The following is a 25716-nucleotide window of genomic DNA, read 5'->3' on the forward strand; positions in this document are numbered from 1 at the left end:
AGCATCAAACGTATCAGGAAAGACTTCATGAACTCAATCTGTAGAGTCTGAGGGAAAGGGGGGACATGATCGAAACATTTAAATATATTAAAGGGTTAAATAAGGTCTAGGAGGGAAGTGTTTTTAATAGGAAAGTGAACACAAGAACAAGGGGACACAATCTGAAGTTAGTTGGGGGAAAGATCAAAAGCAACATGAGAAAATATTATTTTACTGAAAGAGTAGTAGATCCTTGGAACAAACTTCCAGCAGACGTGGTAGATAAATCCACAGTAACTGAATTTAAACATGCCTGGGATAAACATATATCCATTGTAAGATAAAATACAGGAAATAGTATAAGGGCAGACTAGATGGACCATGAGGTCTTTTTCTGCCGTCAGTCTTCTATGTTTCTAACTCATGTCTTTGGGTAATTGCCCAAAGTCACTAAGCCAACTTTCATAGTTAAAGATTAGATAGAACTCATTGTCTTCTGCTTTCTAGCCCACTGTCCTGAACCACCAGACCAAACTTTCCCTCTTTGGTTCAAACACTTTGTTGGACCCAAACCTTTCGACTCCTCCCTTTCCAGAAGGTCTCCTGCTGTGGCCGTCAGATCATTTTATTTTAAATTGCTCTCCCACATTTTCTTTCTTTCTTCTTTTCCCCTTTTCCAAGTGTTGCGGCTCTCTTGTACCCATGTAGCACAGTATAATTTGCTTTGGTAGATGAGTTGTTCACAAACGTAGTAAATGGAATGTTCATGTGCACGTGTTTCCTTTTTCCCTTTCTTCCTAGTATGTACTACAACATAAATGGATTTATGGAACCACCCGATAAATTCAGGATTGGAGAAAAGGTAATTTGCTGTCGGCTGAGGGTTTGGAAATGTCGACATTTGATGCTCAGAAAGAGCCTGTAATCTTAATAAGCCTGTTCTGACCAAACTCCCCAAATACGACAAACCATAGTGTAGAACAGAACAGAACAGGAAATAGACAGCACTTCTGAAGTGAACTCAAAGATTCCTTTGCTGGCAACCCCAGCAAAAACATTTCTCTCTCACCGCAGGCTAACAAGTGTGTCTGGCTGGAAGATGACTAGTGGTCTACCACATTGATTCATTTCTGTCCCACCCCAGGCTTTTTATCCCCAGAGCTCAGGTGGGGCTTTGCTAGCATTCCAAGGACCAGCCCATAGATTCCCACTCCTCTCCTCTGCCTTCTACGCATCCATGCATCAGGCATTAGACCCAGCTGTTCCTCATCAGCCACCTCCAGACCTGGGGGCTGTTGATTCTCCACCTGAGGGCTGACAGACAGCCAGGCTCTGCCTCTGTTTCTCTCTGACAGCTCCAATCCTTCTCCCCTCCCCCCAGCTCTCAGGTTGACTTGATGCTGACCCTCACGTCTCCTCCACTGATTCGGCTGCTGGAGGGGCTTACAGCCAACAGGCCATAACAAAGCCTGCTTGCATTCAGTGAAGCAAATGCCTCTTTTGGTTCCCCTGGACAGAGGTCACTCCAGCGGTCCCTTTCTGTTGCGAATCCAGCCATCCTTTTAAGAACATGCAGTTGGCCAGAGGACTTGAACTCACAGTCTCCTGTTTCTCGTCCAGTTCTTTAACGATTACCAAACCAAACTGACCCAATTCTTCCCATCTCCACACACATACAAAACTAACATCACTGGAACATAGGGGCAGTGGAGATGCTGTGGTCCAACTAAAACCTGTGGTTTAACAGAGTGGGAAGGGACCTTAAATGTCTTCAACCACCTCTCCGGCAGGAAGCCCAATACCATTTAAGACAAGTAGCTAACCAATTTCTTCTTTAAAAATCCAATGTTGGAGCATTCACAACTTCTGGAGACAAATTGTTCCACTGGTTAATTGTTCTCACTGTCAGGAAATTTCTCCTTAGTTATAGGTTGCTTCTCTCCTTGGTTAGTTTTCACCCACTGCTGCTTGTCCTGCCTTCAGGGGCTTTGGAGAATATGCTGACCCTCTGTTCTTTCGGCAGCCCCTCAGATATAGGAAGACTATCATGTCACCCCCAGTCCTTCTTTTCATTAAAGTAGACTAGGGGTGTCCAGCTCGATTTCATTGAGGGCTGCATAAGGATTGTGTTTGACCTTGGGGGGGCTGGGGGGGGCATGGCCAGGGTGGGTGTGGCCGGCTCAATGTCACTCATCGGGTCTCTGTTTCCAGCCATGATGACTTCCTGCAGCCTCTGCCAGTGAAAACGGAGGTCGGAGGGTTTGCGTATGGCCCTCCTGAGGTCTGTTTACACTGGCAGAGGCACCAAGGGCCAGTCCTTCGCTGTTTCCAGGGCAGGCTCACGGGCCAAATGTAAGTATCCTGCAGGCCAGATGCCAATCACGGGCCTTGAGTTGACACCCCTGATCTAGACATACCCAATGCCAGCTATTGTTATGTTTCAACCACCGAGTCCCTAAATATCTTTGGCTTCATATTGTTGTGAAATCAAATGTTTTATGTTGATGTGCAAGTGGTGACTGTTTCTTTTATCTCTCTGTCCGGTTGAGTACAGTTGATTTTAAAGAATGTCCTTAGGCTGACCGACCCATCACGCCCCATTTGGGCCACTCACCGTAAAGCGCCTGTTCTTATCCTGGGAGGGATCCCCAAGCAGAAGATCATCATCATCTCAGATACGAACTTTGATACCTATTACCCCTTAGAGGTAAACAAAAAAAATAACTATGGACAGTCCTCGACTTACAATAGTTCATTCAGTAACCATTCAAAGTTGTGGCATTACTAAGAGCCATGGTGGCACAGTGGTGAGAATGCAGCATTGCAGACTAAATTCTGCTGCCTGCCGGTTGCCTGCAATTCAACAGTTTGAACTGATTCAAGGTCGACTCAGCCTTCCCTCCTTCCGAGGTCGGTAAAATGAGGACGCAGATTATTGGGGGCAAGATGCTGACTCTGTAAACCACTTAAAGGATTTAAGCTGTTGCTATCGCTGGAAAAAGTGACTTATAACCACTTTTCACACTTGTGCCCATGGCAGCATCATGTGAATCAAAATTCAGGCAACTGGCAACTGACTCACACTTATGACGGTTGCAGTGTCCCAGGGGTCCTGCAATCCCCTTTTCCTAACCAGCAAAGTCCAGGAACAACAGTGCGCCTAACTTAACGACTGTCACGATCCACTTAAGAACTGTGGCAGGGAAAGGCCATAAAATGGGGCAGAGCTCACTTGACCAACATCTCTCTTAGCCACAGATATTGTGGTCGTAAGTCGAGGACTATCCTGTGTTCCCACACCTCCGGGGGCTGAAAGGCCGCTGCCCTTGGTAGGGATGTCGAGGGAGGTCTCTGTCTCCCCTCAGCTGACACAGCTTTGGTTTTTGTCTCCTGCTCCGCTCCAGGTGGGCATCGACAGCTGTTGGATCGGTTCCCTTTCCTGTCGGCAGGATGCATTCTCCTCTTCCATTGAAGACACCATCGCAACCGAAAGCACGCTCTTCATCCGGCAAAACCAACTGGTCTATTATTTTAGAGGGCATTATCCACTTTTATCCCTAAAAACTAAAGGATCTGGTATGTGAAGCTAAAAAAATAAACCCCCAAAATGCTCCTGCGCTCCCCACACCCCAATCCTGCTGCAATGCTTCCAGGAGCATGGCCTCACCAAGAAGGTCTATAATTGATAAAAAATCAAAGTTTCTGCCAGAGAGTCCATTTAACCCACTGGATCCCTTGCGTCTCTGCTTTACTCCAAAATAATTAAGATCCCAGAGACTGAATGATCCATAATTACATGTGAAAGTGTGATTTGCCATAATTTGAGCAAGTTCTCTGGAATCCCACGGGAGTTCAAGAGCTGTGATGGAGCTTTTCCCAGTGCTTTCCAGCCCCCTCTATGCGGTTTACAGGGTCAGCATCTTATCCCCCAACAATCTGGGTCCTCATTTTACAAACCTTGGAAGGATGGAAGGGTGAGTCATCGAACTCATGGTAGCGGGCAAAGTTAGCCTGCATTTTAACCACTGTGGATCATGGACAGGTGGGAGGGAGAATTGATGGATGGATGGATGGATGGATGGATGGGAGCAAGGGAGGGAGGGAGGGAGAAAGGAAGGGAGGAAGGAAGGAAGGAAGGAATGGCAAGAGGATTATTTATATACTGCTTTACATTGCTTTACAGCCTTCTCTAAGCAGTTTACAGAGTCAGCCTATTGCCCCAACAATCTGGGTCCTCATTTTGTCCACCTTGGAAGGAGGGACTACCAGTGAGTCTTGAACTGCTGGCAGTCAGCAGAGCCTACAATACCCTGCACCTTTGGGACAACTCTTTAAACGGTGCACTCAGCTATCGGCCACTGCCTTTGAGCCCATCCCCCTGACTGCTGACCCTCTTCTTCTTCCGTTTTGGAAGGAAGCAGGGAGTTGCAAGAGGCAAGTGGTTTATGGGTCGAAGGGCAGAATTTTCTGACAGGGGAACTGCTCTTTCTCCCTCTGTTGCCCCTTTAGATCTGTGGACACGGATCTTGAACAACGTCTGCGTGAGGAGGCTGGTTCCTGTCTTTTTCCCTTACAACTACACCGAATATGTGATCGCCATCGGTGGTGGTGGTCAAGAAGGGATGTTTTTCCTTATAAGTTGCAGAGGTAGTGTATTAGAAGTCTGTAGGGATTCTCGCAGAGACTTCCTTGTCACAAACGGGCCATGGTAATGTTGAACAGTCACTAAGCTATCGGTTCTCAGTCTATGACGACCACCTGTAAAATAACATTACAAAATTTTGACAGGTGTGTGAGACAATGCCCAGGAAAGGAAGAACTGTTTTTCTTCTGTTTTCTTTTTTAGATGGGATTGTGAAGGTGGCTGATTCCACAAGAGGATCGAGGAAGAGTTTATGCACTACTTTGTTGGGTAAGTCTGTTTCTATGTTGAAAATTTGCCTTTCCTTTCCCCCTATACCAGCATTCCAAGTAACATACTCATTGAAAGCAGAACTCCATGGTATCCTTCTGCACCAGCTAGAGGGGTTGGGAGTGGGAGGCACTGTTCTTCAGTGGTTCTCCTCATACCTCTCTGGTCGGTCGCAGCCGGTGTTAGTAGGGGGTCAGAGGTTGACCTCTAGGTCTCTCCCTTGTGGGGTGCCTCAGGGGTCAGTCCTCTCCCCCCTGCTATTTAATATCTACATGAAACTGCTAGGTGAGATCATCCAAGGGCATGGGGTGAGGTATCACCAATACACCGATGATACCCAGTTATACATCTCCACCCCATGTCCAGCCAACGAAGCAGTGGAAGTGATGTGCCGGTGCCTGGAGGATGTTAGGGCCTGGATGAGTGTCAACAAGCTCAAACTCAACCCAGACAAGACGGAGTGGCTGTGGATCTTACCTCCCAAGGACAACTCCATCTGTCCATCCATTACCCTGGGGGGAGAATCACTGGTCCCCTCAGAGAAGGTTCGCAACTTGAGCGTCCTCCTCGATCCACAGCTCACATTAGGGAAACATCTTTCAGCTGTGGCGAGGGGGACGTTCGCCCAGGTTTGCCTTGTGCACCAGTTGCGACCCTACTTGGACTGGGAGTCACTGCTCACGGTCACTCATGCCCTCATCACCTCGAGGTTCAACTACTGTAATGCTCTCTACATGGGGCTACCTTTGAAAAGTGTTTGTGCAGAATGCAGTTGCGAGAGCAATCTTGGGCTTTCCCAAATATGCCCATGTTACACCAACACTCCGCAGTCTGCATTGGTTGCCGATCAGTTTCCGGTCACAATTCAAAGTGTTGGTTATGACCTATAAAGCCCTTCATGGCACCGGACCAGATTATCTCAGGGACCGCCTTCTGCTGCACGAATCCCAGCGACCAGTTAGGTCCCACAGTGTGGATCTTCTCCGGGTCCCGTCAACTAAGCAATGTCGCCTGACGGGACCCAGGAGAAGAGCCTTCTCTGTGGCGGCCCCAGCCCTCTGGAACCAACTCCCCCCAGAGATTAGAACTGCCCCCACCCTCCTTGCTTTTCGTAAACAACTTAAAACCCACCTCTGCCGCCAGGCATGGGGGAATTGAGATCCTCTTTCCCCCTAGGCCTTTACAATTCTATGCATGGTATGTCTGTATGTATGATTGGTTTTTATATTAATTGGTTTTTAATCATTTCTAATAACAAATTACTATTGTACACTGTTTTATTGTCGCTGTTAGCCGCCCCGAGTCTCCGGAGAGGGGCGGCATACAAATCCAATAAATAAATAAATAAATAAACTCTGAGTCAGGTACCACTGCAGTGTTGGTCACTCCCCTTCTACCCTACTCTGGGTAGTTTCTGTAGCCTTCAGCTGGTGTGGAGATTTTGGGAAAAGGTGGCCATCCTTTGGATGAGGCGCATCTAACACACTTCTATGGGTCTCTCAAAATTTGGACCTCTCTTTTCTTTTCTTCAGGTGGTCGGTGTGACATTTTATGGGTTGCGATGACCGGGGAAACCAAGTTCTATTTGCTGGTGACTCAAAGGTTGACTAGGAGATTTGCCATTGTTTCATATGACAGAGGTAATGATGCTCAAGTCCTTTTCCACAGGACATCTTGACCACAATCGAAGCCAAAATTGCTGACCCTGAGCGAGACACATGTCAAATTGAGTTTGGGCCCATTTGATAACCTCTCTTGTTTGTTTATTTATTTACTCATTGGATATTTTTTTTGGTGCCCCCCTTCTCTTTAGACTCAGGGCGGCTTACAACATGTGAGCAATAGCACTTTTTAACAGAGCCAGCCTCTTGCCCCAACAATCCGGGTCCTCATTTTATCCCACCTCGGAAGGATGGAAGGCTGAGTCAACCTTGAGCCGGTGGTGAGATTTGAACCACTGACCTGCAGATCTAGCAGTCAGCTTTAGTGGCCTGCAGTAGTGCACTCTACTCACTGCGCCACCTTGACTCATGTCACATTTATTAAGTGAATCATTTTGCTTGTCAGAAGGCCGCAAAAGGGGATCACGTGACCCCAGGACACTGCAACCATCGTAGTTTCAAACCACCTGGCTTTAGATCATGTGAACACGGGGATGCTGTAACAGTCATGCGTGAAATATGGCCCTACATCACTTCTTTCAGTGCCCTTGTAACTGTAAAAGAACTGTTGTAAGTCAGGGAATTATCTGGACAATACAGAATGTGTTGTTGTAACCATTTCAAGATACTTGGAAATAGGTGGATTTACCAGGTTGTTTGATATCAGCATGGTCAATGCTACTGTAAGCTACCTTGGCCAGTTCCCTAGGTTATGGAGAAAACCGTTACATGCTGGCTGTTGAACTGTGATTCTAAATCAGGGGTGTCAAACTCGATTCCACTGAGAACCACATCATGATTGTGTTTGACTTTGGGGGGGAGTGGGTGTGGACAGGGTGAGCTTGACCACCTTGACCTCACTCATGTCGGGGGCACCTGTGGCCGCCCAAGCGCTCTGCCAACAAAAACTGGCTCCCAAGCTCCGTTTTCTGCTGCAATGGACTCATTGCAACCCTCTGCCAGCCATAACGGAGCTCGAGAGAGACAGATGTGGCCCTTCCGAGCTGTTTTCTTTGGCAGAGGCACTGCGAGACAGACCTTGGCTGTTTCCAGGGCGTCTCTGCAGGCCAGACCTAAGAACCCTGCAGGGCAGATCCAGCCCACAGGCCTTGAGTTTGTCACCTCTGCTCTAAACTATTTCTTTGTGTTCACACACTAACTTTGGTTCTCTGTTTTCTTCTGTTTCCAGAGCAGCAACATTTTCAAAAAGTATATGAAATCCCTAGGCGTGTACCTACGGGTAAGAATCATATTGTTTGTGGTTTAGAACTGCCCCCACCCTCCTTGCCTTTCACAAGCCCCTAAAAACCCACCTATATTGCCAGGCATGGGGAAATTGACATGCCCCTTAGCTACTACAGTTTATGTCTGGTTTGCTTGGATTGTGTGAGTAATTTTTTTACGATAAGGGTTTTATTCTGTTTTTAATATCGGATTTGTACATTGTGTATTATGTTGTGAGCCGCCCCGAGTCTTCGGAGAGGGGCGGCATACAAATCTAATAAATTATTATTAATAATTATTATTATTTATGAAGCTCACCTGGTCCTTGGGAGGTGGAGAGGAATGCCCAATCTAAACATCTGGCTGACTCTGCGACAAAACAGCATAATATTCATTTATCAAACCACCATTCTACCCAACTCTCAATAACTTTAGGCAGCTCAGAATGACAAGAGAAGGAACAGAAAGATGAGAAAAACATATTTTTCACCCTTCCCAGGCATTGGATTATGGGTGTGGGCACTGCACACTCACAAAAGCACGTGCACATGCTCTTTCGGCACCCAAGGAAAAAAAGGTTCACCATCATTGTCCTAGAGGAAAAGTGTTGCAACAGAAAAGGTGGTGGGTTTTTTGGCTCCTGAGAGAGAGCATTGCTTAACGCAGGGTTTCCCAACGTTGGCAACTTTAAGGACGCATGGATTCAACCCCTAAAATTCCTCAGCCAGCCATGCTGTTAGCATGTTTGTCTGAGTTTGGTAACAGCAAGCAACAGCCTAATCAAGGGGCCATCAAGTCTACCATCATCAACACTGACAGGACAAGCCACTAGCATGTGAAACAAAAGAGCAAACCACACACCCCTCTAGTACTGATGATGTTACTTAGCTGGGTGATGAAATGTCTGCAAGAAAAGAACTAAGCTCAGAAGGCACCAAGAAACCCACAGTCCTCCTCCGAACCCCACTCCCTTCTAACACTGATGATGTTGCCCAGTTGGGTGATGAAATGTCTCCCCCTCTCCCAGTTCAGCCCTGAGCTACAGATGTTCTGTCCAATTGGTAATTTATCCTTGTTCCTTTCTGTCTTGAGTTACTGCTGAATCTGTGGTTCAGGAGGTGTCCTGTCCTCTGACTTTCAGGAGGATTTGAGGTTCAGAACAGGGGCCTTGAAAGAAAAGATGGTCCTCAGATAAACCAGGATAAACAAAAGAAAGAGAGGAAGAAGAAATGGTTCTTTTTTTTTCTTTTGTAGTCTTCCTGCAATGCCGCTGAAAACATTTCTTTTGACAGTTCTCTTTTCTTTTCAACAGCCTCCGATAGAGGGTTTGTAATGCTCGTGGGCAACGAGAAATACACAACTCTAACTTTGATCCCACGAGGCCTGACTTACAACCCTTTAAGCCAGACACTTTATATTTGGGGGAATGTGATCTTGAAAAGGTAAGATTGTGCTTTCTAGGCTGAACTGTTATGGAATCCAAAGGGGTAATTTAGCCGATTGAAACAAATAGGAATATAAGAAGAATGATGAGACAGCTTAGCTTTTTCAACACCATCCTTTCAGCAGTTCAGCAGTTCCCAGAGGGTTCCACACTCATTTGCACAATTCAGGCATAGAGAAACCTCTAAGCAGCCTCAGTGACTCTCAGAGAGAGGGCTAAGGACCAGAGGCCTGCAAGGAATATAAATCCTTCCATCCTACACTGAAAACTGAAACAGAACTGAAAAAGCAAAACGTCTTCGGAGAAAAACAAAGGAAGACCAGTTGCCTCTTAAAAAGGCACCTTTGGGACAAGGATGAGACGTTTTATTTATTTATCCATCAGATTTTATCCCAGCTTTATTGTTTTTGCTTTAAATAACTTTAAAGCAGCAAACATACCTAATATTTGGACCTGTGGTGGGATTCAGATTTTTTGCTATGGGTTCTGTGGGCATGGCTTGGTGGGTGTGGCAGGGGATGGATCCTGTAAAATCTCCATTCCCTCCCCACTCGAGGAGAAGGATACTACAAAATCCCCATTTCCTCCCGATCAGCTGGGACTCAGGAGGCTGAGAAGAGATGGGGATGGGGCCAGTCAGAGGTAATATTTACTGGTTCTCCAATGTACTCAAAATTTCCTCTGCCACTTCTCCAGAACTGGTCAGAACCTGCTGAATCCACCTCTTTCCTTCCTCCTATTTTCCCCTGTGAGATGGTTGGGCTGAGAGAGAGAGAGCATTTGGCTCAAAGTCGCCGTTCATACCAAAGGCGGGACTAGAATTCACTGACTCCTGGTGACTGACCCAAAGTCCCCCAGCCAACTTTCATTTCTACAGCCGGAGAAGAACTAGAACTCCCAGCCTCCTGATTTCTGGGCCTTAACTGCTACCCCAGACTGTCTGTCCAAACTGAAGTGTGCCCACTACTTAACCTAATGACAGCATTTTCCTCTTTTCTTGCTCTCCGTTCCAGCAACGATATGATGCATTACATCTACCTTTCCCAGTTCCCGAGTGACTCTCCCATCAAGAATTTTGTCCACTCTTTCCGTGGGGATTTTGCTGTTATGACAGACAAGGAGGAGGTAACATATTCCTCATGAATCCAGGGGATAGAAAAGCTGTGGGAAGCAGGTCATTCCAGGCCATTTACTCTAAATTCTGTTTTACTCTTGAGTGGCGGTACTCAACTTATCACAGTTCATTTAGTGACCGTTCAAAGTTACAACGGCACTGAAAAGTTTGGACAACCCTTTGTCTGAAATAGCAATAGGAATAGCAATAGCACTTAGACTTATATACCGCTTCATAGTGCTTTACAGCTCTAAGTGGTTTGCAGAATCAGCATATTGCCCCAATAATCTGGGTTCTTATTTTACTGAGCTCAGAAGAATGGAAGTGTGAGTCAACCTTGAGGCTGGTGAGATTTGAACGCTGAACCGCAACTAACAGTCAGCTGAAGTGGCCTGCAGTACTGCACTCTAATCACTGTGCCCCCTCGCATTTATAGTATGGGGTTAGACTAGAAGACCTCCATGGTCCTTTCTATCTCTGTTGTTTTGTTCTTTTATTTTCTGTTCTATTTTTATTCTATTTATATTCTGTTCTATTCCTATTCTATAGTCTATAGCAGTGATGGTGAACCTGTGGCACGGGTGCCACAGGTGGCACGCAGAGCCATATCTGCTGGCATGCGAGCCGTTGCCTTAGCTCAGCTCCAATGTGCATGTATGTGCCAGCCAGCTGAATTTGGCTCACACATAGGCTCTGGAAGGGCATTTTTGGCTCCCAGAGAGCCTCTGGGGAGATGGGGAGGGTGTTTTTACCCTCCCTCAGTTCCAAGGAAGTCTTTGGAGTCTGGGGAGGGCGAAACATGAGTCTACTGCAGTGTTTTTCAACCAGTGTGCCACGGCACACTAGTGTGCCGCGAGACATGATCAGGTGTGCCGTGAAGAAAGAAGCTCAGGTTCCAGTTTTGCAACTTTTTGCTGAGAGCAAGAGAGAGATAGAGAGAGAGAGAGAAAGAAAGAAAGTGCGAGAGAAAGAAAGCAAGAGAGAGAGAGAAAAGGAGAGGAAGGGAGAGAGAGAGAGAGATGAGCAAAAAGGGGAGGAAAAAAGAGAAATGAGAAAATGATTGAGGCAGAGAATGACAGGAAAGAGAGAGAAACAAAAGAGAGAGAGAGAAGTGACTCTTGATTTAAAGCATATGATAAAAAGCACCCAAAGAATAATAGAGAAAAAACCCCCAGCCCTCACTTGGTTTTGGAAATGGTTCAAGAGTGTGTATACACACACACACACAAGGGGGGGGGAGGATACAGGGATGGAAAAAGAGAGGAGAGTGTCTTAGAGTGTCATTTTGTGTCATTTTGGTTGGTGGTGTGCCCCAGGATTTTGTAAATGTAAAAAATGTGCCGCGGCTCAAAAAAGGTTGAAAATCACTGGTCTACTGGGCCCACCAAAAGTTGGGAAACAGGCCGTTTCCGGCCTTCAGAGAGCCTCCAAGGGGGTGGGGGAAGCTGTTTTTGTCCTCCCCAGGCATTGAATTCTGGGTGTGGGCACTCACGCATGTGTGATAGTGTGCGCACAAGCTCTTTTGGCACCCAAGGAAGAAAAGTTTCACCATCACTGGTCTATAGTCTATAGTCTATCCTACCCTACAGGAATGTTTTGCATGAAACAACACCCCTCTTTCCTCCCCTCTCATCGCAGATCTGGGTGTCGAAGGAAGACAGCACTATGTTTAAAAAGGTTTACCCTTCAGATGCCTGGAATAAGTTTAGTGCTCTCCAGAGGATGAGAGGCTCCTCAGCCTACTCCACATTAACCAGACATGCCATCCTCAGCATATACTACGACCGGAACACCTTGCTAGAGGTGGGTGAGATGGGCAGGAGACGGGTCATAGGGGACCTCCATGGAAGCTTCATGGAAGCAAAAGGGTCTGGCAAGGGCCTTACGGATTCGAATGCAGATCTTGCGAGGTTTGTGTCAAAAAACACCCCCCACGAAATAAAACTCTGAGGCAGAAAGTTCCTCAAAGTTCCAATTTATTAGCGATGTCATTTTGGCACATCTGGGAAAAGCCGAATCTGAAAGCTTCCAGGTTTTCCCCACCCAGTTGAAAGTTCACAACGCTGCCTCACACCCACAAGTCCATCACATGGTCTAATCCATTCTTCAGACGCAACTGGATACAATCCCCAATCACTCCCATCCAGGTGCGTGCAAGTCTCCTTGACTCCCAGAAAAAGGAATGTTGTTATGGCTAATAATATGGCGATGCTCTACAAAAAAAGCTAAAAAAAAAGTGTTTTCCAAAACTGGCAATTTGCTTATTTGTTTGTTGTTGTTTGTCTTCTATTGCCCATCTCACGGATGTGACATTGGCCAACTTGCTACCCTACCTATTTATTATCAGAAATAAATATTATTTATTATCAATTACTTACTTACTTACTTACTTACTTACTTACTTACTTACTTACTTACTTACTTACTTACTTACTTACTTACTTACTGTATTTTTGGTGAATAAGACGCACAGGTGTATAGGATGCACCTAGATTTTAGAGGAGGAGAACAAGGAAAAAAGTATTCTGAACCAAATGGTGTAGTATTAAATAGTAATAGAATAGAATGGAATGGAATAGAATTCTTTATTGGCCAAGTGTGATTGGACACAAGGAATTTGTCTTGGTGCAGATGCTCTCAGTGAGAGTCTCTCACTTTCATTTCTATTTTTCTCCCTCTTCCCTCTTCACCTCCCTCTTTCTTTCTCTCCCCTTCTCTCTCTCATTTGTTTCCCTCTTCTCCTTCTCTCATTTTCCGTCATTTCTCTTTCTCTCAATTTCCCTCAATTTCCCTTATTTCTCTCTCCCTCTCTGCCTTTCATTTCTGTTTTTCTCTTCCCTCTCCCTCTCTTTTTCCTTCTCATCCCTCCTCTCCCCTGTTCTTTCCCTCCATCAGTTTCCCATTTTTCTCTTTTTCCTTTTCTCTCACTTCACTCCCCCCTCTCTTTCCCTCCGCATCTGTCTCTCTGGTTTCGAGCCAGCAGCCTACCCCCACTTCTTCTTAGCTTGTCCTCCGGGGATGAGAGGGGCGCGTGGCATCCAGCCAGCAGAGGAGCCGATCGATGCGCCCTCCCAAAGGGGCCCCAAAGGCGGGAGATTGAGGTGGGGGGCTGATGGAGCCGAGCCCCATCCCGTCACAAGATCGAAGCTGCCCCACGGGCTCATCCGCTGGCTGAATGCATTGAGATGACGCCCGCCCACTTCTCCAAAGCTGCTGCCACGCACCCCACTCATCCCTGGGGCCGAGCCACTGGCCTCCAGCTGATGACTGCCAGGTGGCCTTGGGGAACAACCAAAAGCATAATGATTGAAATCAGGAGGAAATCAGAAAATCCCAGCATCAAATCCTTCAGAGAGAAATGCAAGAAGTCCTCGATTGATTAACCGAATTGGGATTACGTTGCGTAAGTGAGCCATGCCCAATTTTATGATGCCTTTTGCCATGGTTGTTAAGCAGATCACGGAGTCGTTCAATAAACCACACGGTTGGCGAGAGAATGCGCCTCCCCCCCTCGACTTTCGCTTATCACAAGTCGGCTGGGAAAGTCACAAGCAACAATCACATGGATCGTGGGACATAAATACATACGATGGTCAAACCCCTGAATTTTGATCAGGCCTTTTTCCTTTTTTCCCTCAGCTGATTTATGTGAGGGATGACCGTGGCCAAGAAAAAATCCTAAAGAGGAGTGTTCCTCAAGGTTCTCTCCTGACGTACGATCTCTTAAAGAACACACCTCACCAAAGGATGACATACAAGTGAGTGGAAGATCAACGGCTCTGGGTTTCACCATGGAGGGAAGGGAGAAGAAAGGGCCCGCTTCAATCCTGTCCCGGCTACCCTTTCTTTGACCACTTCTGGGTCTCCTCTCTCCGTTTGCCCTTCTCAACAAGTACAGTTGGGTGTTAGATTTTATCTGGAGCGGGAACCCCCCTCCCCACCCTCGAGATATCGGAGCCTTCCTCAGGAAAAAAAGCCTGCGAGGAAGTTGAAGGGAAGTTGGGGAATGGGGTCGAGTGGGATAACATTGCGTATTGGATCCCTTTGGTGTTAGAGTGGTAGCTGGAATCTCCAGCCAGAGGTGGAGGGAGGCAGGTGGGAAGAGGGAGTTGAGTTTAGAACTTTTGGTACAGGCCTCTCCTAGAGTTTCTGAAGCCGGCCGTTCCCAAGCAACTGCGGTCAGTTTGGCAAGGCCCTTGCACTGTAAATAGGCATCGCAGCTTTGATCAAGGCCTGGACCTGCTTTCTTTTGCCTGGCCTAGGGAGGAAACGAAGATGGACAGTATTTGACTTATGGGGATTCTTGGACCTCGGGTGGGCCTGAGAGAGAGTGGGCTGGGCTCAAGGGCTCTCAGCTGGCTTTCACTGGAACTCACTGTCTCCTGGTGATTGGTCTAAAGTCACCCAGTCTTTTATGGCAAAGACAGAACTAGTCCCTCAGATGAACAGCCAGCCCATCCAGGTACAGAGGTCAAGCTAATCCCTCTATTATGTTCTTCCTATAATGGAGGAATTTTCCAGACTTCTCGTGGGAACAAATACTTTTACCCTTCGGTTGAGCTCGGTTCTAGTCCTTTGTCCAGTGACTCTAGACTAGCTGCACACTTTATCCCTCCTCTTCCTTCCTGCCAGTCCCGTGCTTCCCTGCAGTAGCAATAGCGTTAGGAATGCCTGCAAAATGGGGAACAATTTGTTTTCTGTTCCCAGGGGGAAAGACTACATCCGATTCACCCGCAGCTGCCCCTTCGCTGCGCTCCGTCCGGTGGATCAGCCGCTCTTGCAGCGCTACAGCCGAGTGGAGCATTACTGGGCCATGCCCCCAGAAGTCATGAAGAAATCTGGATTCCATGATGAGAAGGCGCTCACTGTCTACCAGGGCCTGGTCTACCAGTTGCTTCAGCTGCATGCATTGTATCACAGAGTGAGGACTGTTTTTGTTTTTTCAGGCACAAAAGGGCCCGTGGCATGGTCTACAGCAGGGGTATCATACTCAATTTAATTGAGAGATGTATCAGGGTCCTTTTTGACATGGGGGGGGAGCATGGCCAGCTTGACCTCACCCATTTTGGGGCGCCTGTGGCGACCTGAGTGCTCTGCTAGCGAAAATGGGCCCCTGAGCTTTGTTTCAGCTGTGATGGCTTCCTGCAAGCCTCTGGAGGCAAAAACGGAGGTTCGAAGGCTGTGTTTTCGCTGGCAGAGGCACTGCAGGCTGCTCCTTTGCTGTTTCCAGGGTGGCCCCATAGGCCAGGTAAAAGCACCCCATGGGCCAGATCCTGCCCCTGGGTCTTCAGTCTGACATCCTGGCCTACAGGCTAACTTCAGAAACCTTTGGGGGGAAAGTCCGTAATGTCTCCGGAAACAGGGATCTGTCCCAATATGACAACCAACCAGGTGGAAAGAAATAGAGAGAGAATAGTTGTGTTTGTGTGTAAAACACAGGTAGCCTTTGACTTATGACCACAATTGAGCCCAACATTCTGTTGTTAAGTGAGACACTGGTTAAGTGAGTTTTGTGGCTATTTGACCACCTTTCTTGCTGCAGTTGTTAAATGAATCCCTGCAGCTGTTGTTGGGATCCCGGTTGTTAAGTGAATCTGGCTTTTCCATGGACTTGGCTTATCACAAAGTCACAAAAGAGGATCACGCGATCCCCGGGGGACTGCAACTGTCATGAATGTCCACTGCCAAGCTTCTGAATTCTGATCACATGGCTATGGGGAGGCTGAAACAGTTGTAAGGGTGGGAAAGGATCGTGCGCCGCCACTGTTTTCAAGGCGGGTGGAACTTCACAGATGGTCACTGAATGAAACGTTGTAAGTCGAGGCCTACTTGCATTCAATTGTGGCATTGAAAGAAAGAAAAAGAAGATCAGGGGGAAAAATTAATTCAATTTAATTTAATTTAAATTCATTAGATTTGTATGCCGCCCCTCTTCGGAGACTCGGAGCGGCTCACAACAATTACAGCAATATAACAAACCCAATAATAAAAAGACATCTAAAAACCCATCCTTAAAACCATACAACACAATCATACCGTACATAAAAAGGCCCTTCAGAACTAAAGTCTTGTTGATATATGCCAGTTACATCACAATAATATGCGCTAAATTGAAATATATTTAGGTGATATGTTGGAGGTTTATTATTTTCATGTAATCTTGTCTCCGCAGCCTTATGCAGACCCCGTCCATGACCCCACTTGGCGCTGGTGGAAGGACCAGAAAGAAAAGGCCGTAAGGAGAAAAAGAACAACTACAACCCCTAGTGTCATTTCTCAGCCTTCACCCTCCTCTTTTCAAGCCTGGGAAAATTATGGCAAAACAGGGGAACAGTCCAGAAAAGTGTGGTTGTGGGTTGGGTGGCCGTGGGAGGCTGCTAGATTCACCCGTTCTCATGAAATGTGCATTGTAAACACAACAGAAAGTCAACATGAACCATAAAATCAACCCTTCTGGAACTTACTTGGTCTCTCCCTCCCCTCCCTCCTCCAGGAATATTTTAACTACAAGGCAAGCAACTGGGACTCAGCGGGAGGTATCTTCGTGGACATGGCCAACTATGCCAAAATTTACGATTTGAGGGCAACGAACAATCTGCCCAGAAATATCTATCTGGACAAGAATACAGCCTACACTTTTGCCGCGTTCCTGACCACGAAAGCAGCCAGAGAGAGCAGTAAGGAAGCTGATTAGGGGAGCATCCCTCCCTTTCCTTCCCTCCCTCCCTCAATTTATAGGAATTCCAATATCAAATTCACGACTGGGCAGCTAACCAGACTTAAAAATGAGATTACCTTTATGCTTAGCTAGATCTATTAGCTGCTTAGCTAGATCTAGAGAGAGCAGGAGGTCAAGCTATTTTCCAAAGTACCTGAAGGCCAGACAAGGAATAATGGATGGAAATTAAACAGTTTAACATAGAAATAAGGAGGGATTTCCTGACAGTGAGATCAATTCACTCAGGGAACAAACGCTGCCTTCAGAAGTGGTGGGAGCTTCATCGCTGGATGCTTTCCAGAAGAGACTAGATTGCCATCGGTCAGAAATGGTGTAGCGCCTTCTGCTTGGGAGTGTGTGTGTGTGGACTAGACGACCTACAAGGTCCCTTCCAAATCTGTAATTTATGGATTGTGCAAAGCTTGGTTGGTAACTGGGGTAGGGGAATATTGCATGCGTGTGTGTGTGGATGTGTCTGGGTCTCTGCAACTGTCATAACTCTGAGTCAGTTGCCAAGCATCTGAATGTTGATCACGTAACCATGGGGATGTTGCAGTGGTGTGTGAAAAATGGGCCTAAGTCATGTATTGATTTGATTGATATGTGGCCCCCCCTCTGAGGACTGTTGTACCAATAGCAATAGCACGTAGACCTATAGACCACTTCAGGGTCATCCTATTTTCCCCAACAATTTTGGGTCTGCCTTCTGCCTTTTATCCACCTGAGTCAACCTTGAGCCGGGTGAGATTAGAACTGCCAAGCTGCAGTCAGTCAGCAGAAGTGGCCTGCAGTACTGCACTCTAACCACTGCCCCACCGCGACTCATTGTGACTTTGAGCAGTCACAAAACGAATGGTTGTTAGGCGAGAATTGCCAGTATCTTTCTCCTCCCGACTCAGTCTAGAGGCAGAATGGTCTTTGGAGCAGAGGGACCATTTCTGTATCGCCCTTTGCTTTTGGTGTGGTCCGAGGCAGCTTATTCGAGTGGGAGAAGATGGTGTCTCGGCTTGCCAGTGTCCCAAACTGTGTGTGTGTGTGTTTGTGTGTACCCCATCCTCAGCTGTTGTGCTCTTTTGCCTACAGTGGGAGAAACGTTTGAGGCAGATTCCCTCAGCAACATCTGGGTGTCTATTACTGTGGCTCATCCCGAATATCTCGAGGCAGTACTGCAGAGGCAGGAACTCATCAGCCGAGGCTCGGTGTTATATCAGGTAAGACCAGGGGTGGGGAGGGGTGGGGGCGAAACGCAGTGGGGTAGCAAAAATGGAGCTCCACCCCAGAGCACCCAATTTGCACTGAAAGATGTAAGAAAATGCATAAGTCACGTCCCCAGTGTGGTAGTAAAAATTTTGGTAGCCCTTCGCTAGGTAAGACCTAGCTGATAATTGATCCTATGGACACATCACTCTTCCTTGCAGGTTTAGCACTAGCACTGTGTTCGGACCCAGCTCCCCCAACACGACAAACCCTCTGAAGTTAAATCAATGATTCCTTTATTAGGAACACCAGGAGCCCCGGCAAAACGTTTCTCTCTCACCACAGGCTAAGAAGTCTGTCCGGCAGGGAGATGAATAGTGGTCTGCAGTGGTGGGTTCCCACCGGTACGGTATGGTGCGCCACTCCAATGGTGGCCACTCCACCAATTGCGCAATTCTGGTGTGATGGTTCCAGTCTGTCTTTGCTGGTCTGTGCTCACCATCTTTTAAAAATCATTTTTCATGATTTTTGGCTCTCTGAGCATGCGCAGAAGGAAAATTGTCCCTCTGTGCATGCCCAGAAGCAAAATTGCGCTGGGGATGTGTGTGCAAGCATACCTCACATGTGCATGAAACAGCACGATGCCCACACAGTGCAGCGGTAGGAAAAGGTAAGGAACCCACCCCTGGTTGTCTGCCCCCTTTATTCCTCTCCACCCCCCTGCCTTTTAACCCTTTGGAGCGAGGGTGGGACTTCCACTAGCAGTGGTGGCTGTGCCGTCCCAAGGATCATCCCATAGATTTCCACTGCTCTCCTCTCCCCTGCCTTCTGCACATCCGCGCGTCAGGCACTGAACCCAGCTGTTTCTCTCTTTCCTCATCAGCCACCTCCAGCCATGGGGGATGTTGACTCTCCATCTGAGGGCTGATGGATGGCACAGGTTCCGCCTCTCTCTCTCTCTCTCTGCCAGCTCCATTTACTCTCCCCCCTCTGAGCTCTCAGGTTGCCTTGATGCTGACCCCTACTCCCTCGCCATCTCTTCCTCTGATTTGGCTGGTGGAGAGACTGGTGTCTGACAGGCCACAATACACTGGCATTTAGACTTATATGACGCTTTATAGCCCTCTCTAAGCAGTTTACAGATACACCATCTTGCCCTTCCGACAATCTGAGTCCACATTTTACCGCTTTAGGCAAGGAAGGCTGAGACAACCTTGAGCCGGTCAGGATCAAACTGCTGGCAGCGGGCAGAATTAGCCTGCAATACTGCATTCTAACCACTGCGCCACCACAGCTCTGGGGATTAGGCTTAGCCAATATGCTTATCAAACACATAACAAAATTGAACTTGGGAAGAACATCCCCACTTGCTGTCATCTAGAGATGGCCGAGCCAATGCTGTGTAGTTTCTGAGAGTCTCTGAACTCCAAAGAGCCGTGGATTTAAAGTGGCCAGGCTGAGGAATTCTGGGGGTTGAAGTCCACAAGTCTTCAAGCAGCGACGGGTGGCATATAAATATAGACAGACAGACAGACAGACAGACAGAGACTCCTGTCCTGGAGATCTTGAATGGAAAGAGGTCCTTTCTGCCAAATGGGATTGTGCCCACAGATATTTGCCAAACACCCTCTGCAAAGCAAACTGCCATTGCTACAGCATCTTGGATAATTCCTCCCTTCCCCAGCATTTCGATTGCAGGATCAGTGCCCTGGTGTGCTTCATCTACCCTTTTCTACTCTTTTTCTGAGATGGTCAAAATAATAGAATTCTGAACTGAAATATATTTTGGATAGCAGGCCATTGATGGCTGATAGTGGATAGCACTTGATAGTTCTTTAGTTCAGGGATCTCCAAGCATGGTAACTTTAAGGCCTTTGGACTTCAACTCCCAGAATTCCCCAGTCAGGCTGGTTCAAGAAGGGGAGGGGGTGGGGAATCAGCCTCTGTATTTATGTGATTTGTGATCTTGGGCATCTTTCCCATGTACCTGACTTCTCCCCACCCTCAACAGATATCCATTAGAGACAGAGGGAATTACCCAAAGCAGGACCTCAGTGGGCAAAACCTTTTTAGAAGCACAACTGACTTCAAGGTAAGGCTTCAGCAGCAGCTCTGGAATTCCATGGATCTCCATTTATCTATATATGAAAGCAAAATGCCACTCACATATCATCACAAAATCTCCAGAGGGAGAGAAGAGGGATAGGATAGGGAAAGGTTCCATGGGGCAAGGCTGAGGGAGGAGGGATAGGATAGGGGAAGCTTCTGTGGAGCAAGGCTTAGGATAAGATACTAATCTGTGGGGCACCTCTGAGGGAGAGAAGGGGGATAGGATAGGGAGGGATTCTGTGGGTCAAGGCTAAGGGGAGAGGCCGATTGTAACTACTCATTAATTTTCAAGCTATACATGTCAATTTGTCAAGGCCAATCATATAGTTTCATAGTGTAACACGGGTATTTAGGTAGTTCTATATATGTTAGCCTTGGTTTTAGTTGATTGATTAATTGATTGATTGATCTCACCTTTGTCGCTTTCTAAGGACTCACAAGGGCAAACCTACCTAGTACTCCTTCCTCCTCCTTTTCCCCATAGCAGCAAGCCTGGGAGGTGGGTTGGGATGAGGAACAGTGACTGGGCCAAAGTCACCCAGCTGGTGTTCAGGCCTAAGGCAGCTCTAGAACTCACAGTCTCCCAGTGATTGGCCCAAAGGCTCCCAGCTGGCTTTCATGCCACAACCACTGGACCAAGCTTGTCCCCTTTAAATCTCTAGCCGTTTACTTTTCATCTCTGGCCAAGAGGGTCCTGTTCTGTCTTACTTATTAGGGGCTGAAACTGCTTTCTACTTCCTTCCACTTTTCTCAGGTGATCCATTCGGATATGGTCTGCTATAACTATGGAGTCATGGCCCCAAGTATGAAGGTAATCTTATTTCCCCTTAAGAAGGCCATTTCTTTCTCTTTTCTTTTCCTTCCCAACAGCCAAACAGCAAAGAGACAGCACAGAACGGCTGATTGATTTTAAACAACTCAACATTAAAGCAATTGATAAGAACATGTGTGGTGTAAAAGACAGAATAAAATCAGTAAGAAAATGGGTGTTAAATCCTCAGGACTTCCCGGTTAGCATTTCTTTCCTTAGAGCAGCGGGGGTCCAAACTTGGCAACTTTGAGACTTTTAGACCAACTCCCAGAATTCTAGGAGTTGAAGTCCACAAGTCTTAGAGTTGCCAAGTTTGGAGACCCCTGCCATAGAGGAACTTGACCGCAAGAATACAGTGTTTCCTCGATTTTTGCGGGTTCGAACTTTGCGGAAAGTCTATACCACGGTTTTTCAAAAATATTAATTAAAAAATACATTGCGGGGTTTTTTCCCTATACCACGGTTTTTCCCACCCGATGACGTCATATGTCATCGCCAAACTCGTCTGCCTTTAATAAATATTTTTTAACAAACTTTAATAAATAAACATGGTGAGTAATAATCTGAATGGTTGCTAAGGGAATGGGAAATTGCAATTTAGGGGTTTAAAGTGTTAAGGGAAGGCTTGGGATACTGTTCATAGCCAAAAATGGTGTATTTACTTCCACATCTCTACTTTGTGGAAATTCGACTTTCACGGGCGGTCTCGGAACGCATCTCCCGCGAAAAGCGAGGGAACACTGTATAACAGAGCTGGGAGAGACCTTGGAGGTCTTCTAGTCCAACCCTCTGCTCAAGCCGGACACCCTATGTCAGTGATGGCAAACATTTTTTTTCCTATGGTGCCGAAAGCGGATGCCTGCATTCTATAATTTAGTGCCCTCCCCCCACCATGCATGCCCCGCCCCCGTATGCCATTTCCCAATTTCCAGCGGGCCCAGGAGGCCCGTTTTTAAATGCTCCTCTGCTTTGATAGCCTTGAGCTCTGGCCTTGAGAGGAGGAAAGGCCTCTTTGAGTTTTGCTCATTTCTGCTGCCATTTCGTTGGGCGGGAAATTGGATTTTAAAAAATGGGTGTTCTGCCTCAATGTGAAAGAGAAGGAATGTATAAATTCATAGGTCACCTACTTTTCCTTCCTCCAGGGTTTTCATACAATGTTGATTTTCATTGGATGCCCCCCAGGCAAGAGATTGGCATTTGACATCACTTACACGAAGAATTACACCACGGAGAAGAACAAGCGCTACTTTGACTGTGTTGAGATAGATCCAGAAATGCCCTGTTTTTATTTCAGCGATGGTAAGTGGCTTTGCATCTCCTCCCCTCCCTCCCGTCCTCTTCACAAACCCCCCCTCCCTTCTAGCACTGATTATGTTACCTAGTTGGGTAATGAAACATCTGCACGAAAGCTACAGAGCTGAGATATCACCAAGGACCCCACAGTCTTCCTCCTCCTCCACTTCTCCTCCTCTTTTGTTTTGGTATCATCATCTTCATTATCTATTCAGTAATAGAGACAACCATGTTTTCATACTATTCCTGGAATCTACCATCATGTAGAGCATCCAGGTTAGAGGCCAACATAGTTAGAACAAAGCCTCTCTGCATTGGTCTATGCAGGCCTGTCTGAAGTTGCCCTGTGTCTAATCCCGAGTAACTCTGAAAGCACAAGATGCAAAAGAACCCCATGCGAATCCAGATCCTCCAGCGCCAGTTTCAAGGATCGGTGTTGGATTTGAGCCAACCACATGCTGGAGACCTTCCGAGAGACAGGCTGGGAATCCCAGTGCAACCCCTGCCCTGTTCCCATCTACTCCAGTTTGTGAGCTTGGAGCAAGAACCTTGCTTGTTTTCCTTGCAGTGTTCTACCCGTTCTTCTTGGTCCAAGACATGGTGACTGGAGAATCTGGACGATTCAATGGCAGGTAAGAGTGGAGGGGGGTGGAAAGGTCTCAGGCCTTGTAGAGTCGGAAACTGGGGTTGGGGTGGAGAACGGAGCATTCCCTTTGGGGTCTCTTTGGGGTCCGGGCAATAAGAGGTAGAAGAGGAAGCATACGGGTTCAAGGAAAGTGCTTCTACTACTTCTAAAACTGAAATCCTACAGCATCTCAGGATCCCTACTTAGCTGGATAATTGCGTTCCTATCAAAGAGACAACAAGTTGTCAAAATAGGGAGCACACTATCTCATCCTGTTCCACTTAACAGCGGTGTACCCCAAGGCAGCATACTTGGACCAATGCTCTTCATACTCTATATAAATGACCTTTGCAAGCAACTGCGTTCTTTTCGCCGATTATGTAAAACTTTTCAACATCACCAATAACACAGCTACTCTCAAAAAGAACTTGACTTTGTGTCTGAACGGTCAAACATCTGGCAACTCCAAATCTCAATCCAGTGTGATCTGTCCTACACATTGGCAAAAAGAATCAGAACACCAAATACAACCTGAATAAACAAGACCTTATAGACAACCCCCATTCCGTAAAAGACCTTGGAAGACTCATATCAAATGACCTGAGTGCCAAATCTCAACTACATCAACATCACCAAAAAAGCTTCAAGAGTTGTTAACCTAATCTTACATAGCTTCTGTTCTGGTAATCTCACACTACTAACCAGAGCATACAAAACTTTCACCAGACCAATCCTTGAATACAGCTCATCTGTCTGGAACCCACACTTCATTTTGGACATAAACAATTTAGAAAATGCCCAGAGATACTTTACTAGAAGAGCCCTCCACTCGCAACAGAATACCCTACACAACTAGATTTACAATCCTAGGTTCTGAGAGCTTAGAACTACGTCACCTTAAACACGACCTAAGCACAGCCCATAAAATCATCTGCTACAACGTCCTTCCTGTCAATGACTACTTCAGCTTCAATCACAATAACACACGAGCACACAACAGATACAAACTTAAAGCAAACTGCTCCAAACTCGACTGCAGGAAATACGACTTCAGCAACCGAGTTGTTAATGCATGGAACTCACTACCTCTGTAGTATCATCACCTAACCCCCCAAAGGTTCACCCTTAGACTATCCACTGTGGACCTCACCTGATTCCTAAGAGGTCAGTAAGTGCACCAGAGTGCCTTCCATCCCCTGTCCTAATGTTTCTCCCTTACTACAATCATGTAAAAACATGGTTATATCTTTGTATACTACTGATAGGTGCTTGGCTAAATAATAAACAAACAAACAAATAAATAAATAAATAAATAAATAAATAAGGACATTTCTACATCAGTACCAGAAGGCTAGCTCTCTCTCTCTCTCCCCTCCCTTTCCCTCCCTCTGTGTGTTTGAGAGAGAAGGAGGGAGAAGGAGAGGGGAGTAGTGACAGCTTTGATTAGCCTGATAGTGAATCTTTGCCTAGAAGTGGCTGGGGAATTCTGGGTGTTGAAGTCCATGCCAGGTTTGAGAATTCTTTAGAATGGCTTTTCAGTTCTTGTTATCTAAAACGTGGGGGAGAGGGGAGAAGACCCAAAAAGAGCCTTCTCTGTGGGGGCCCCGACCCTCTGGAACAAGCTCTCCCCTGAGATTAGGTTTGCCCCCACCCTCCCTGCCTTTCGTAAACTCCTTAAAACCCACCTCTGTCGTCAGGCATGGGGGAACTAAAACATCTCCCCCTTGCCCATGTTGTTTTGCCGTTTGATTGATTGACTATGTGCCTGTTTTTTTAATACAGTATATATTGGGATTGTTTTATGAATTTTTAATTTAAAATTGTAATTAGATTGGTGGGAATTGGATTTGTTACTATGTACTGTTTTTATTATTGTTGTGAGCCGCCCCGAGTTTGCGGAGAGGGGCGGCATATAAATCCAATAAATCTAATCTAATCTAATCAAAAAGATAGGCGTGGTTTCATCTCAGCTGTGCAAATCCTATGTAACTGAAGGGAGGATTGTGTAAGTTGGCTGCACAACAATGATGTGATTGTTACATCACATAACAACTAATTAGTGAGAAGAACTAGCCTTCAGAAGTTGTGGGTGCTTATTCACAGGATATTTTAAAGCGGAAACTGGACAGCCACTTGTCCAAAATGAGACAACAGGGCTTCTTCCTATTTGAGCCAGGGGGTCACTAGAAGACCTCCAGGGTGCCTTCCAGCTCTATACTGGTCTGAATCTGAATCTTCCGTCTTCTTTGCTCTTTTGACAGCTACACCTTTAGCGTCATTGGTGGAGGTGCCTTTTCGCAGAGCAACATCAGATACTTCACTCCGGATGAGATCATAAAATACAACACCGTCAGGTGACTTTTCAGCAGGCTGCTGCTTAGACTCAAGTCTGAATTAAACTCACAAATGAACCCGTAACAAATGCTGCTCGCCCAAAATGTTTGTAAAATAATTCCAGGAGTCCGGGATTAATAAAAGGGGAAAAAACTTTATTTCAAACAAAATGAAATAAAAAATCAATATGCATGTCTATGTGTCTCTAGGGTAACTAATCAGTACAGAAAACAGTTTATACATTCTTCATTCTCTTATTCCACACCCCTGTTCTGTCCCATATTACTACCACATT

The 25716-nt window shown here is 46.5% G+C and overlaps 1 protein-coding gene across 2 annotated transcripts in view; it reads left to right on the forward strand.

The window, feature by feature from the left end:
* Window positions 1-25716, forward strand: part of LOC139173909 (cation channel sperm-associated auxiliary subunit gamma-like) — a 40630-nt gene that overhangs the window by 9938 nt on the left and 4976 nt on the right. Inside the window, exons 5-24 of one of the 2 annotated variants that reach the window (XM_070763808.1) lie at window positions 781-841; window positions 2534-2686; window positions 3384-3555; window positions 4489-4626; window positions 4826-4891; window positions 6424-6531; window positions 7742-7792; window positions 9089-9218; window positions 10234-10345; window positions 11973-12137; window positions 13974-14092; window positions 15042-15255; window positions 16507-16569; window positions 16828-17011; window positions 18136-18263; window positions 20261-20341; window positions 21113-21169; window positions 22312-22468; window positions 23031-23094; window positions 25349-25441. In XM_070763808.1, coding sequence (XP_070619909.1) covers window positions 781-841; window positions 2534-2686; window positions 3384-3555; window positions 4489-4626; window positions 4826-4891; window positions 6424-6531; window positions 7742-7792; window positions 9089-9218; window positions 10234-10345; window positions 11973-12137; window positions 13974-14092; window positions 15042-15255; window positions 16507-16569; window positions 16828-17011; window positions 18136-18263; window positions 20261-20341; window positions 21113-21169; window positions 22312-22468; window positions 23031-23094; window positions 25349-25441 — 2316 coding nt within the window. The remainder of the gene's footprint in view (window positions 1-780; window positions 842-2533; window positions 2687-3383; window positions 3556-4488; window positions 4627-4825; window positions 4892-6423; window positions 6532-7741; window positions 7793-9088; window positions 9219-10233; window positions 10346-11972; window positions 12138-13973; window positions 14093-15041; window positions 15256-16506; window positions 16570-16827; window positions 17012-18135; window positions 18264-20260; window positions 20342-21112; window positions 21170-22311; window positions 22469-23030; window positions 23095-25348; window positions 25442-25716) is intronic. The other variant, XM_070763809.1, reaches the window with a different exon arrangement.

This window comes from Erythrolamprus reginae, chromosome 11 (assembly GCF_031021105.1).
Source record: "Erythrolamprus reginae isolate rEryReg1 chromosome 11, rEryReg1.hap1, whole genome shotgun sequence".
Taxonomy (NCBI): domain Eukaryota; kingdom Metazoa; phylum Chordata; class Lepidosauria; order Squamata; family Dipsadidae; genus Erythrolamprus; species Erythrolamprus reginae.